This window comes from Malus sylvestris, chromosome 3 (assembly GCF_916048215.2).
Source record: "Malus sylvestris chromosome 3, drMalSylv7.2, whole genome shotgun sequence".
NCBI lineage: Eukaryota > Viridiplantae > Streptophyta > Magnoliopsida > Rosales > Rosaceae > Malus > Malus sylvestris.
Window position 1 is genome coordinate 1,121,694 of NC_062262.1, and position 15,842 is coordinate 1,137,535.

The window sequence follows — 15,842 nt, forward strand, 5'->3', positions numbered from 1 at the left end:
CTCTCGATGCTCTTCTTTCCGACAAGAACACACACACCCATACATACATACATACATACATACATACATACACATCCATCAAGAGGACTTCACCATCATCTTCATCATCTGAGCTTCATCTTTCTCTCCTTCACCTTCAATATCTATCTCGGCACTGTGCACAATCACTATGCACGAGATCTCCGACAAGGTAAGTGCAGAGCACACCTAAATCTCCTTATATCATGCTTGTTATTGTGGTAGATAGTGTTTGAGTTGTTGTGGTACGGTTTAAACACCAAAGTTACTCGGAAAATCATTTTCCAGATTTTCCAGCGAGGGACCAGTCCCTTTAAAGGTAATTTCCGGCCAAACCACGATGATTTGGCCAGCATGCAAGGTATCAATCTCTTTGTCTCGCTGAGTACTACAACTTTCCTTTTTGTTTCACCCAATTTCGTTGAATATTGAAGAAGTTATATCTATTTTAATCTTACCCAAGTTTCTGGCGACCTCCTAGGCTTTCAAGGCGTTTTCAGGCCAAACCACGCCGAGTTAGACATTTTACAAGGTACCATTCTCTTCGTCTCTTCGAGAGCTACGATTTCCATTTTTGAATCACTTGATTTCGTTGAGTATTGACAAAGTTATGAATGTATAAAGTTAGAGAACCTTCCGTGCCGAATTCTGGCCTTCTTCTTCCTTGGGTCCGGTGACCCATCAAACATAGGCCCTTCAGGCCCTTCCTATCGAGCCCAACCCAAACCCATTTCTCTTTTTATTTTGTTTTAATTTAAGGCCTTTGGGCCATTGCTATGAGGGCCTAGGGCCCGTGCACTTTAAACCTCAAACCCTTTTTTTTTAGTTTAGGCCTTTGGGCCAAGAACCCTCCAACCCTTTTTATTTTCTGTTTTATTTATTTTTGGTTTTAAAGGCCATTGGGTCTTATATGTTAAAGCCCTAAACCCTTTTAGTTTAAAAACCTAAACCCAACCCACCTAAAAGTCTAAGACTAAACCCTTTAACCCTTCCAACCCTAAACCCTAGCCGGCTCAAACCATTTTGTGGAATATTAGGGAATATTCTATCAGAGAATATTCCATCAGGGAATATTCTCTGAAATATTCTCAGAGAATATTCCCTTGACGTTTACGAAATTATCCGGGACCCTTATTAAGGTAATTCAACTTTCTGAATCTGTTTTCAAAGTCTGTTTTCCCCAATTAAATCGTTGAGTATAGTTTTATTAATTGGACCCTTTATGTGCTTAGGGACAATATTTGTGATGTTTTCGTGGTTGCTAGTTTGCGTAACTCTTCGGCGGCTAAGTATCTGTGAGTGGACCCCTTCTAAAAATGCATGTTTTAATAGTAGAAATGCATACATGAAAATCATGATTTGATGATTACGTTTTATGAAACGTTTTGTGAGATAACATGCTTACTGAGGGTATTTTGAATTATTACTATTTTTCCTATAGCCCGTGTTCTTATAGAATATCTGATGGATGACGATATGATATTTAGAACATGTTTAGAACACCTCTTCAATGGTTTTGTACTTACCTAGTGGTCCTTTCCACTACGGGACGTAGGGATAGATTCCGGTCCGTCCCAGGCGACGGTTTGGTGTTGGCATAGGGCCTGGAGTGTGTTTCCTCTGGCTATTTAGCACAGGGACGGGGAGCTGGCATGGGGCCTAAAGTGTATTTTCCTCTGATTGTCTGCTCAGAGACGGGAAGCCGGCATGGGGCCTGGGGGTTATCGGACATTCACTAGTGATTATTATATATAAAAGTTATGATTTGAGACAGTGCACGACATGCTAGGTTTCGGAAAACCTATGTGGGTTAGTACGTTGATAGCTGTTTTACTATATTATATATATATATATATATATATATCAACTTGGTCCACTCATGTTTGTTTTGAGCCCCCTTTAGGACTTAAAATCGAGGCATACAATCCCGACGTCCAGGCACTTCCGCATCAGCATCTTCGAGTTCTCTCGGTGTAGGACCCATTCTTTTATTCTTTGAATTTTATATTATTTCTTTTAGTATTCTAGTTAATTGTATGCTCTGAACACGTTCCTTAAATGCATATTCATTATTCTTTTATATTTCTAAGTCTTATCCATTCCTTATTCTCAGCATTTGCATTCAATAAATGGATTTCGTCACCCTCGGGTGTCGGCCAGCACGTGCCTATCCTGATATTCGAGAAAAATCGGGAATGGAGAGTATCATTGTAAGTTTTTTTAGTTCAGATTTAGGGATTCAATTAAGCTAAGGCCGGTCGCTTCCTAGCTAGTTAATTAATATTAGATTAACTAGGGATAAAGGAATCCTAATGGATTCACCCTAAATATGGATGTGGTCAGTGGCATGGTAAAAAAATGAGTAACAGACAGACTGAGGTTGTGGACAGATGGAAAAACCAGAAGCAGGGTGGTTAAAATGTAACTTTGACGGGGCTTGGAAGGAACAGGGAAAAAAGGGGGGGAATTGGAGTGGTGTTCAGAGATGACATGGGGCTGTTTGTGGCGGCGATGGCAATGAAAATGGAAGGCATATCATCTCCGATGTTAGCAGAACTGGAGGCAGCCCGAGAGTTAAGCACGGAACAGCTGGAACTGAAGGGAGGCGCAGCTTTGGTCCTTGCTGCTATAACTCTTCACACGGAAGATGATTTGTCTTTGTGGGGAAATAGAGTAAATGAGGCATGCTATTTCCTACGCTCCATTCCGCAAACCAAAATCAATCATACTCGTAGAGACACAAACAAGGTTGCTCACAGATTGGCGCGGGTAGGTCTTACTTTAAATCAACGACGAGTTTGGTTCGAGTCACTGATCTCCTGACAGATTGATAGTTAATTTTTGTAATTTTCTTGGTCACCTAACGATTAAATAACAAACAAATTGTTCTCTCTCGTTTCTATCTTCTTCTTCTTCAGCTATCTTAGCAATATAAGAGGTCTTACATTTCTCTACTTCTCATTATGTCGTCGCATTAGGAATATATGGCAGTGCAGAGGTTTTCTTGAGGTTTAAGCAATCGTGCTTAAGATTAATGGCTACTCTCCGAGTATTCTGTAGGTTGCGCTTTATTTGATTTAATTATATACAAGTTTAACATATGTATAGCTTGAGAAACTTGACCACGATGTAAAATAAGGCTGGTGCTAGAAAATAATATAGGTATAACTTGTTTTTTTTGTTGTACATCAACATTTGACAACATGGACCAACAAAAGTAAGAGAAATGCGAGGAAAAGAAATAGGCTGCCTATAAAATGACAAAATACTTAAGCCTCAAGCTAACGGAGTGCCCTTATATATTTAGAGCACATGCATAATCTTAATCATCTTTTTCAAAATACTAATGACGAATTTTCAATTAATTAACCCTTCTGCAATCAGTCCTAATCTCTCCATTGGTGCCTGTCAAAACTCCTATATTCCCCATATTGATCATGGACTGACCAAAGCTATCAAAGAAGTCACTTTGGCTATTTGCAAAGCGGTCCACAATGGCAACGGTGTCCCCGCTAGTTGAGAACAGCACCTGATCGGTCTGGAGAAGCCCGCGGTTGTTTTGGAGATTTGTAAAGTAGTGGTTGTCGAAGGCATCGCGGGTGGACTGGTCAAGGTCATTCAACGTATCTCCGCTGCCGTTTTGAGGACATGCTTGGCGGAGGGTTTCCAAGTATCCGGCTTCAATGGTCGGGTCCGGGTTGCCAGTGCCGCTGAAATTGTAGAGGCGGTGAACGAAAGTTGAACATCTTGCCCGGCCAAATGTATGAGCACCTAAGAAAGGTAACAAAATAATTAGAGGTTGACTTATTAATTGGTGTATACTACTAGGTTAATCTGGTAATTAGTTGTACTATTATTCTGGTCAATTGCGTGTCTATTACTAGGGTTACCTGATAAAGCAACCAGATCAGTGGAATCTAATCCTGCATCGCGAAATTTTTGTGAAATTTGCTCAAGGTTTTCGAGAAAGCTTGGAATGGCACTGGTACCAGCTCGGTTGGCTGTCCTACTGTCTCTTCTTCCCAATTGAGCTTCCCACGTTGGCCCTCCATTCTGCAACAATACCAATAGAAGTATTATTTGAGGAACTATTTGGATAATAATATATCAGGAACTGCTTAAATATATACGCTCCAAATTTCCAAGAATTATTCATTAATCAGATTGTCTCTTCACCGCCATTCGCTTTCTTTTTTATTTTCCTTGGGACTGGTTCTCAGATGGAATATTGACCATTTCCCAATTTCTTTCAGGGCTTGGTCCTCCTCTTAAATATCAGTTTTTATTTTTTAAATTTTATTAAATAACGTAACGCGAATTAATTAATTAAAGTAATTAGAACTTTTAATATGTACTTACCGCAGAAACAAGAATTTGAGAAGAAATTGCTAAAATGTCAGAACAGGAGACAACACCAGGGCAAACGTTCTCGACCGCGGTTTTGATATCATCTACAACGTCGTATCCGTCTGTCGATTGATTGGGAGGTGCATCTTTCTCGCTCTCTATCCCATCTGTGTTGTCCAGCATAATCGATCCACACAACCCTGCATGCATGCACCGTTACCGTTACCATTATATTAAATTTAATTATTATAGCACATAAAAACACAATTCTTGTTTTGACAGAGAGTCCGTTATTAATAGCCGGGTTGTCGATATATTGACATATCAATAGAAAAACTTTTTGACGTCTTCGCAATCCATTATTAACAAATCCATCATTTATAAAAAGCGGATGCTCATATACATAGAATTTTCTGTAAAATATATATCACATTATATGTTACCGGATGATATTTTTAACACTATATAACATATTCTTTAATGAATTACGTACATTGACAAAACAGTCGTGGAAATGAACTCGGATGAGTTTGGCACCAATTCGGATGTCATTCTGTTTTGCTTGCTCAACCACACCACGAACAATACTCGTCACATTCGGGCATGTGTTACTGTAGAAAGTTGAGCTCAGTTGAGCGTTGGAATTTCCCAATATACTAGCAGTAACAAGAACAAATATTGCTGCTGCAATTGAAAATGAAGACATGAAGATTAATTAGGAAATTCAAAATTGCGAGGTTGTTATCTATAGTTATAGTAGCTCTTATGTTGGGAGATGAGATGGCTTCTATGAAGCTAATACTGTACCCTTTTATAGAAAGAGTAGTGGGTGAGATTTCAGGGATCTAAGAGCTATGTATTTTGAGCATACTATAAGCAAATGACCAGAATGATCGTTCTTTGAATATTCATATGTTGAAATTTTCAGATAATTAAGCTGATGTGGGCCTGTTATATCAATCAGGAACTTTTCTACGTCATGCTTGTAAGTTGAAGAATTTTCAAACTTTCCCGTGGAGGGCACGCGACCAAAGTTTTGTATATATTTCATAGAGTAATGCTAGGTCAATTTGTACATTAAATTATGTATCATTAATAAAAAATAAAAACGTTAATCATCAATTTTTATGTTATTTAGTTTACAAAATTTTGTCTACAAATTTAATTTCTCTAGCATTATCCTATTTCAAAAGTCCAGGGGCCATATATGGGTAATGTTAAGGAAACTAAATTTGTAAACGAAATTTACAAACTAAATGATGTGTCACTAATAGGAATGAACACGTTTATTAACGCTTAAGTATCATTTCAATTTCAACTTCTATGTTATTTGCTTTACAAAATTTGTCTATTATTTATAGTTTTCCTAACATACCGCTATATATGGTCTCTATTGATGACTTAGTATAATAATAAATTCACTAGGAAAAGAATTGGTCTGGGGAAGAAAAATGGAATTATGAAGCAATGATTGTCAATTCGATCAGCGAATATACCATATGCTTAATTAACACTAGCCTTCATGCACGCGCTCACACGAGTGCAGAATACATTTTTTGAATCACGGTGTGCTATACGCGACTTACACGTTAATGTATTTATATGCGTAAATTGACAAAAAGAAAGTCAAATATTTGAAATAAATGAATAATCTTAGATTATGCTATAAGAAACTTCTCATAAACTAATTACAGCAGCTGAATTCACATAATAAAATCGGTTTCTATAGAATTTACATGAAGAATAGAAAAAATAATATTTAATAAGCAATTGATTGAATCACATTATTGCTAGCTCATTGTGAAGCTAAACCCACCCCTCCTTCTTAGTGTAGATAATATCATTTGTTAAAAAAAAAAATTGTTTGACAACTAATTTAATCATATTATTATTATCCGCGTGAGAAAGTCATTTTTTATAACTGGCATTATATGCCTCTTAAGATGTTTTGAACGTGTTTAAAATAGAAAAATTAATATTTAATAAACAACTGATTGAATCACATTATTACTAGTCCATTGTGAGGCTAAGCCCACCCCCGTCTCCCTTAGTGTAGGTAATATCGTTTGTTAAAAAAATAATAATTTGACAACTAATTTAATTACATTATTATCCGCGTGCGAAAAACTTTTTTTATAACCAGCATTACACATCTCTTAAAATGTTTTGAATATGTTTAAAAATAGAGAAATTGAATGATATTATTACTAGCCCTACTTTATTTGACATCAAAATCACTATTCACTATTTCTATTAGCTTTATATAGACACTTGTCTTTGAATAAAGGTCATCACAGTTTGATTAAGACACTTGTCCAAATTAATAAATGCCCTGCTTTATTTGACCGTCCCACTGATTATTTGCCCAAATCTATAATTTGCAGAAATTTATATCCATACAATTAAGGTATGCATGCTTATGGGTAACATACAGTAATGATGTTTACCAATTTCTTCCATGCATAATAAACAACATAGGGATTTTGCTATACTTTTCTTTGTTTAAAGGTTATCACAGTTTGATTAAGACACTTTTCCAAAATTCAAATGCCTTACTTTATTTGAATGTCCCACCGGTTATTTTCTCATCAATATTTGAATGTCCCACCGGTTATTTTCTCATCAATATTAATTAAGCAGATGGTGTATTCACTGATCTGGATGACAATATTGATTAAGCAGATGGTGTATTCACTGATCTAACTGTAACTAGACATATGGAACTAATTAGAGGTAAATCAACATTGATGAGAAGAGAAATTCATTAGACCAAAACTAGCTTATTCGTTAGATAAAATGAAACTAAGGTTTTGTTTGGTATCTAGAATTGAATTAGAATGAATAACTTTCATATTTAAAATATTTTGAAGGAGTAAATGAACAAATTGCATCTTACATGAATGCAGACGGAGAATTACTCTTTAGGAAAACTTATACATGCCAATGCCCTCCCAAATTGGAGGATTAATTAGATAAGTTTTCTCCATATCTAATCCCTTCAAATATAAAAAAAAAAAAAAAAAAAAAGAATTTTTTTTTTTTTTTATGTCTATCTTAAAATATGCCATGAATTCCATGAGGTACCAAATCCAGTAACCATCTGTTCCAATTCTAGTCACCAAATGACACCTAAGGGTAATATTTAGACCCTGAAATCAATATTGTTGATATATTTCATACCGCGCATCGTCTTGCAAAAGTCGACCCTTCTCTGAAGCAAAAGTGTGAATGGACTGATGCCCCACTTAGTATTGTCGCTGTCTATGCATGTATGCTTAGAGAGGATTGGTTTTTGTAATGCTTTTGATGAAATGAAATCTAACCGTATCTTTTAAAAAAAAAAAAGAAGAAGAGACTTCTTCAATTTGGATATTGTAGGGAGTAGAAAACATGTGTATGATGAAGTCCCAACATTCTAGAAATTTTGTATATGGATTGGAGGCTTTAATTGGAGCCAATCGAAGAACTTCTATGAGTTTGTCAAACCGTGTGGGTACGAACGTAGCTATATGGACGCGCTCATTAAATAAGTAGGTGTACATATTATCAATGGATAATACTACCATTGTGGAGCCTAAAATACTCCCAAAAATTCTATAGGCGACACGTGAACTTTTATTTAAGAAGGACAAGATTGCCTTCAATAAATAGGCAGACTTCTCAGATTTTCCACGCGTAGCTCACATCCCTGAAGGACCCAACAGCTGAACACAATTGCCCACAGCTCACCTGCCCATGACAAAGAATTAAAGATAAGAATTAACAACCTAAATCCTATCTTTAATACATTCCTAATTAAAAATTGACTCCAATCAAGTAAGTAATCCTAATTTAAATCAATTAAGGATTATTACCCTATTATCTCAAGATATTATCTCCTATTAAATATCTTGGGAATATTTAGAGAATATTTCTCCATTAAACCCTAGATGGCCGGCCCTAGCCTTATAAATACCCCATATTCTACCAATTTTTGAGATCTTTTTGTAGCCCTAAAAAAGCCCTAAGCACTTTACTCTCTCAAAGAAACTTAGGCATCAGAGATCCGTTGACCTAACCCCTTCACCACCTCATGGGCGCGTGAGGCTTAAGTCTTTTATTAAAGGTGTTGATTGTTTTGCAGGTGCATTTTCGTCAAGATTGAAGACGGCGGAAATTTGCATCCACAAATTGGTGCTTTCGTTGAGAGGTGATTCAAAATACTCAAAGAAACCTCTTGCATTAGTTTCTTGAATTTTCTGTTACGTTAAATTTCTCACACGTTGTATCAATTAATTTTTCCTAGAAAAGTTTATTGGTTAATCCCTGGACAAAGGATACGATGGTAGGAAATTCAGAAACTACGATGAACGGAACCCCGTACGTGCAAAGATTTGAACAGAAGAATAGAGACAAGAACATAGCCTTACGACGAAGATCCTCAAGGCTCAACGCGACGGCAGGAGGAGCCCTACTGCTATGGAGCCGCACCACCAGCACTATCGTGACCCAGCAGCCACAACAAGGCCAATAGGCCACGACACCATTTCCACCAAACCCTAGGTAGAAGGCCCAGGTCCACTTCCAAACCCTTGGGTAGGATGCCCCGAACTTAGCAGTTGCCACAGCAAGCCCTAGGCAAGAGGCCCCGCACAGCCCAATGCAACGGCAGGCCTTGTTGCACATCAGGCTCGAACCTGAATCCAGAATTCGACAGCTGCTGCCAGCCAAGCAGCTCAGCGGACCCAAGCCCAAACCACTCAACCAACATGCCAAGATGTGGCAGCCCAACGACTAAAAGGGCCCATGGCCATGCAGATTCAAGGCGAGCAGGCACCGGTCCAATGCTCCCCGCAGCCCGTTCCGACGACTCGACCTGCAACCCAATCCATTCCAATGCCTCATCTAACGATCCAGATTTCGACCATCGAACCCACGATCGATTCATGGTTACTTACACCCCACTTTTATGTAGGACTACCCGTTTTGGGCTCAAGCCTTGTACCTTCCACCACACATGGAGATGCCCATCATCCAGGCTCTTCCAATCCAAATGGCGAACACCCACTGCCTCAGCAGGTCGCTAATTTGACAAATGCCCTCGCATAGTAGACCATCTTGGTGAACCAACTTCTCGAGCGCATCGAGATGCAGCGCGCCCCAGATGAAGTGTCCCGAAGCAAGACAATGGCAGAAGAACATGACCGGTTCCAGCAACGTCCTGGCAAAGAACCGCTCAGCCAACCATGAACCGAGCATTCTGGCAGTGTACACTCTCGTTTGGGCCCTCAGGGAAATGCCTTTTTCCCACCTAGATGTGCAGAGAAGCGTTCATTCCTGACTCGGCTCACGAGTCAGTGTGCATTCGAGGTTGGGTCCGCACTCAAGACCTTCCGGGAAAAGCTTTCACACTAGGCTAGGCCCGCAAAGAGATCCTCCTACGAGGCAACGGAGTAGGCAGCAGCATGACGCACAGAGAAAAGCACGTAAGCAGTTCAGCTCAAGTTCCAATGGCAGCCATCACCACAACATGGGTTTCGTGCACAACAACCGCGACACAAACGAGTAGAACGAGCCAAAGAGCAACATGGACTGACAGGTCAACACTGGGGGCAGTTGGAGGCTTTGCTGCCCCACTAGGCCCAAATCTAGAAGGAAGTATAAATGCTTGTAACAAAGCAGCTGCGCGGATTCTAGCTCATTGACACTACCGAAGATGCCCTATGCAGAGACATGGCCAACCTGAGCAGGTCACCATTTACAGATGAGATTGAGCGGACAGAACCACGTTGGAAGTTCAACCTGCCACATTTCACCTAGTTTAGGGGAGATGAAGACCTGGACAGACACTTTATGCACTACCGAAGTGTCATGACCCTCTACACCAACAATGATGCTCTCATGTGCAAGACCTTTGCCACGACGCTACAAGGCGAGGTACAAGACTGGTTCCACACTCTACCGCCACGTTCATTCTGGAACTTCGACGAACTTTCCTTGGTTTTCACTAAGGAATATTCATCCTACCGCTCGATTAAGAATATATATGACCACCTTTTCAACATGAAGAATGGCCCGAAGTAGTCACTCTGCACTTATGTCAAGACATTCAAGGCGCCATCATCTTCATCATCTGAGCTTCATCTTTCTCTCCTTTAACTTCAATATCCATCTCTGCACTATGCACAATCACTATGCATGAGATCTCCAACAAAGTAAGTGCAGAGCACACCTAAATCTCCTTATATCATGCTTGTTATTATGTTAGATAGTGTTTGAGTTGTTGTGGTACAGTTTAAACACCAAAGTAACTCAGGAAATCATTTTCCAAATTTTCCTGTGAGGGACCCGTCCCTTTAAAGGCAATTTTTTGCCAAACCACGGCTATGTGGCCGGCGTGCAAGGTATCATTCTCTTCGTCTCGCTGTGTACTACAACTTTCCTTTTGTTTCACCCAATTTTGTTCAATATTGAAGAAGTTATATCCATTTGAATCTTACCCAGTTTCCGGCAACCTCCGAGGCTTTCAAGGCGTTTTTCGGCCAAACCACGACTAGTTAGACATCGTGCGAGGTACCATGCTCTTCATCTCTTCGAGAGCTACGATTTCCATTTTTGAATCACTTGATTTCGTTGAGTATTGACAAAGTTATGAATGTATAAATTTAGAGAACCTTCCGGCCGAATTCCGGCCTTCTTCTTCCTTGGGTCTGGTGACCCATCAAACATAGGCCCTTCGGGCCTTTCCTGCCAAGCCCAACCCAAACCCATTTCTCTTTTTATTTTGTTTTAATTTAAGGCCTTTGGGCCATTGCTGTGAGGGCCTAAGGCCCGTGCACTTTAAACCCCAAACCCTTTTTTATTAGTTTAGGCCTTTGGGCCAAGAACCCTCCAACCCTTTTTATTTTCTGTTTTATTTATTTTTGGTTTTAAAGACCATTGGGTCTTATATGTTAAAACCCTAAACCCTTTTAGTTTAAAAACCTAAACCCAACCCACCTAAAAGTCTAAGCCTAAACCCTTTAACCCTTCCAACCCTAAACCCTAGTCGGCTCAAACCTTTTTGTGGAATATTCCATTAGGGAATATTCCATCAAGAATATTCTATTGACGTTTACAAAATTATTCGAGACCCTTCTTAGGATAATTCAACGTTTTGAATCCGTTTTCGACGTCAGTTTTCCCAAATTAAATCGTTGAGTATAGTTTTATTAATTGGACCCTTTATGTGCTTAGGGAATATTTGTTACGTTTTCGTGGTTGCTAGTTTGCGTGGCTCTTCAGCGGCTAAGTATCTGTGAGTGAACCCCTTCTAAAAATGCATGTTTTAATAGTAGAAATGCATACATGAAAAACATGATTTGATGATTACATTTTATGAAACGTTTTGTGAGATAACATGCTTACTGAGGCTATTTTGAATTATTACTATTTTTCCTATAACCCGTGTTCTTATAGAATATCTGATGGATGACGATATGATATTTAGAACATGTTTAGAACACCTCTCTATAATATAGATGATGGATGACTTTATACTATGAAGTTGTTTTTCTATATATATATGTTCAATGGTTTTGTACTTACCTAGTGGTCCTTTCCGTTACGGGACGTAGGGATAGATTCTGGTCCATCCCAGGCGACGGTTTGGTGTTTGCATAGGGCCTGTGTGTTTCCTCTGGCTATTTAGCACAGGGATGGGGAGTTGGCATGGGGCCTGAAGTGTATTTTCCTCTGACTGTCTGCTAAGAGACGGGGAGCCTGCATGAGGCCTGGGGGTTATCGGACATTCACTAGTGATTATTATATATAAAATTTATGATTTGAGACAGTACACGACATGCTAGGTTTCGGAAAACCTATGTTTATCATTATATATGTGTTTTCATAAAACCTGGGGGTTAGTACGTTGATAGCTGTTTTACTATATATATATATATTATATATATATATATATATATATATATATATATATATATATATATATATATCAACTTGGTCCACTCATGTTTGTTTTGCTCCCCCTTCAGGACTTAGAATCGAGGCATACAATCCTGGCGTCGAGGCATTTCCGCATCAGCATCTTCAAGTTCTCTCAATGTAGGACCCATTCTTTTATTCTTTGAATTTTATATTATTTCTTTTAGTGTTCTAGTTAGTTGTATGCTCTAAACACGATCCTTAAATGCATATTCATTATTCTTTTATATTTCTAAGTCTTATCCATTCCTTATTCTTAGCATTTGCATTTAATAAATGGCTTTCGTCACCCTCGGGTGTCGGCTAGCATGTGCCTATCCTGGTATTCGAGAAATATCAGGATCAGAGCGTGTCATTGTACGTTTTTTTAGTTAAGATTTAGGGATTCAATTAAGCTAAGGCCGGTTGCTTCCTAGCTAGTTAATTAATATTAGATTAACTAGGGATAAAGGAGTCCTAATGGATTAACCCTAAATATGGATGTGGTCAGTTGCATGGTAAAAAAATGAGTAACAGACAGACTGAGGTTGTGGACAGGTGGAAAAACCAGAAGCAGGGTGGTTAAATTGTAACTTTGACGGGGCTTGGAAGGAATAGGGAAAAAAGGGGGGAATTGGAGTGGTGTTCAGAGATGACATGGGGCTGTTTGTGGCGGCGATGGCAATGAAAATGGAAGGCATATCATCTCCGATGTTAGCAGAACTGGAGGCAGCCCGAGAGTTAAGCACGGAACAGCTGGAACTGAAGGGAGGCGCAGCTTTGGTCCTTGCTGCTATAACTCTTCACACGGAAGATGATTTGTCTTTGTGGGGAAATAGAGTAAATGAGGCATGCTATTTCCTACGCTCCATTCCGCAAACCAAAATCAATCATACTCGTAGAGACACAAACAAGGTTGCTCACAGATTGGTGCAGGTAAGTCTTACTTTAAATCAACGACGAGTTTGGTTCGAGTCACTGACCTCCTGACAGATTGATAGTTAATTTTTGTAATTTTGTTGGTCACCTAACGATTAAATAACAAACAAATTGTTCTCTCTCGTTTCTATCTTCTTCTTCTTCAGCTATCTTAACAAATATAAGAGGTCTTACATTTCTCTACTTCTCATTAAGTCGTCGCATTAGGAATATATGGCAGTGCAGAGGTTTTCTTGAGGTTTAAGCAATCGTGCTTAAGATTAATGGCTACTCTCCGAGTATTCTGTAGGTTTAGCTTTATTTGATTTAATTATATACAAGTTTAACATATGTATAGCTTGAGAAACTTGACCACGATGTAAAATAAGGCTGGTGCTAGAAAATAATATAGGTATAACTTGTTTTTTTATTGTACATCAACATTTGACAACATGGACCAACAAAAGTAAGAGAAATGCGGGAAAAGAAATAGGCTGCCTATAAAATGACAAAATACTTAAGCCTCAAGCTAACGGAGTGCCCTTATATATTTAGGGCACATGCATAATCTTAATCATCTTTTTCAAAATACTAATGACGAATTTTCAATTAATTAACCCTTCTGCAATCAGTCCTAATCTCTCCATTGGTGCCTGTCAAAACTCCTATATTCCCCATATTGATCATGGACTGACCAAAGCTATCAAAGAAGTCACTTTGGCTATTTGCAAAGCGGTCCACAATGGCAACGGTGTCTCCGCTAGTTGAGAACAGCACCTGATCGGTCTGGAGAAGCCCGCGGTTGTTTTGGAGATTTGTAAAGTAGTGGTTGTCGAAGGCATCGCGGGTGGACTGGTCAAGGTCATTCAACGTATCTCCGCTGCCGTTTTGAGGACATGCTTGGCGGAGGGTTTCCAAGTATCCGGCTTCAATGGTCGGGTCCGGGTTGCCAGTGCCGCTGAAATTGTAGAGGCGGTGAACGAAAGTTGAACATCTTGCCCGGCCAAATGTATGAGCACCTAAGAAAGGAAACAATTACATTTAAATCTTTCAAAATAATTAGAGGTTGACTTATTAATTAGTGTATACTACTAGGTTAATCTGGTAATTAGCTGTACTATTATTCTGGTCAATTGCGTGTCTATATCTAGGGTTACCTGATAAAGCAACCAGATCAGTTGAATCTAATCCTGCATCGCGAAATTTTTGTGAAATTTGCTCAAGGTTTTCGAGAAAGCTTGGAATGGCACTGGTACCAGCTTGGTTGGCTGTCCTACTGTCTCTTCTTCCCAATTGAGCTTCCCACGTTGGCCCTCCATTCTGCAACAATACCAATAGAAGTATTATTTGAGAAACTATTTGGACAATAATATATCAGGAACTGCTTAAATATATATGCTCCAAATTTCCAAGAATTGTTCATTAATTAGATTATCTCTTCACCGCCATTCGCTTTCTTTTTTATTTTCTTTGGGGCTGGTTCTCAGATGGAATATTGACCATTTCCCAATTTCTTTCAGGGCTTGGTCCTCCTCTTAAATATCAGTTTTTATTTTTTAAATTTTATTAAATAACGTAACGCGAATTAATTAATTAAAGTAATTAGAACTTTTAATATGTACTTACCAAAGAAACAAGAATTTGAGAAGCAATTGCTAAAATGTCAGAACAGGAGACAACACCAGGGCAAACGTTCTCGACCGCAGTTTTGATATCATCTACAACGTCGTATCCGTCTGTCGATTGATTGGGAGGTGCATCTTTCTCGCTCTCTATCCCATCTGTGTTGTCCAGCATAATCGATCCATCACAACCCTGCATGCATGCACCGTTACCGTTACCATTATATTAAATTTAATTATTATAGCACATAAAAACACAATTCTTGTTTTGACAGAGAGTCCGTTATTAATAGCCGGGTTGTCGATATATTGGTTAACAACATATGAATAGAAAAACTTTTTGACGTCCTAACCATTATTAACATTGTCGATACAAAATCCATCATTTACAAAATGTGGATGCTCAAGCACATAAAATTTTTTGTAAAATATATATCACATTTTATGTTACCAGATGATATTTTTAACACTATATAACATATTCTTTAATGAATTACGTACGTTGACAAAGCAGTCGTGAAAATGAACTCGGATGAGTTTGGCACCAATTCGGATGTCTTTCTGTTGAGCTTGCTCGACCACACCACGAACAATGCTCGTCACATTCGGGCATGTGGTGCTGTAGAAAGTTGAGCTCAGTTGAGCGTTGGAATTTCCCAATATGCTAGCAGTAACAAGAACAAATATTGCTGCTGCAATTGAAAATAAAGACATGATGATTAATTAGGAAACTCAAAATTGCGAGATTGCTATCTATAGTTATAGTAGCTCTTATGTTGGGAGATGAGATGGCTTCTAGGAGGCTAATACTCTACCCTTTTATAGAGAGAGTAGTCGGTGAGATTTCAGGGATCTAAGAGCCATGTATTTTGTGCATGCTATAAGCAGATGACCAGAATGATCGTTCTTTGAATATTCATATGTTGATATTTTCAGATAATTAAGCTGATGTGGGCCTATTAGAAATCAGGAACTTTTCTACGTAATGCTTGTAAGTTG

General features: G+C 38.7%; 1 protein-coding gene and 1 pseudogene across 1 annotated transcript; both read right to left on the minus strand.

Moving 5' to 3' along the window:
- Window positions 1-3,177: 3,177 nt before the first annotated feature.
- LOC126616031 (peroxidase A2-like) lies at window positions 3,178-5,164 on the minus strand (annotated as a pseudogene).
- An 8,558-nt stretch (window positions 5,165-13,722) lies between these two features.
- On the minus strand, window positions 13,723-15,627 carry LOC126616030 (peroxidase A2-like). Its single transcript, XM_050283976.1, has 4 exons — window positions 15,345-15,627; window positions 14,848-15,036; window positions 14,379-14,541; window positions 13,723-14,240 (listed from the first exon to the last, which is right to left on the minus strand). Exons 1-4 carry the CDS (start codon window positions 15,555-15,557, stop codon window positions 13,831-13,833), a joined length of 975 nt encoding a protein of 324 aa, XP_050139933.1. The 5' UTR covers window positions 15,558-15,627; the 3' UTR covers window positions 13,723-13,830.
- Window positions 15,628-15,842: the final 215 nt, after the last annotated feature.

Coding starts and splice junctions, on each gene's coding strand:
- LOC126616030 (XM_050283976.1), bottom strand. CDS start 15,557: ATGTCTTTATTTTCAATTGCAGCAGCAATATTTGTTCTTGTTACTGCT. Junction 14,542..14,847: donor CTCAAATTCTTGTTTCTTTG/GTAAGTACATAT, acceptor GTATTGTTGCAG/AATGGAGGGCCAACGTGGGA. Junction 14,241..14,378: donor TGATCTGGTTGCTTTATCAG/GTAACCCTAGAT, acceptor TTCCTTTCTTAG/GTGCTCATACATTTGGCCGG.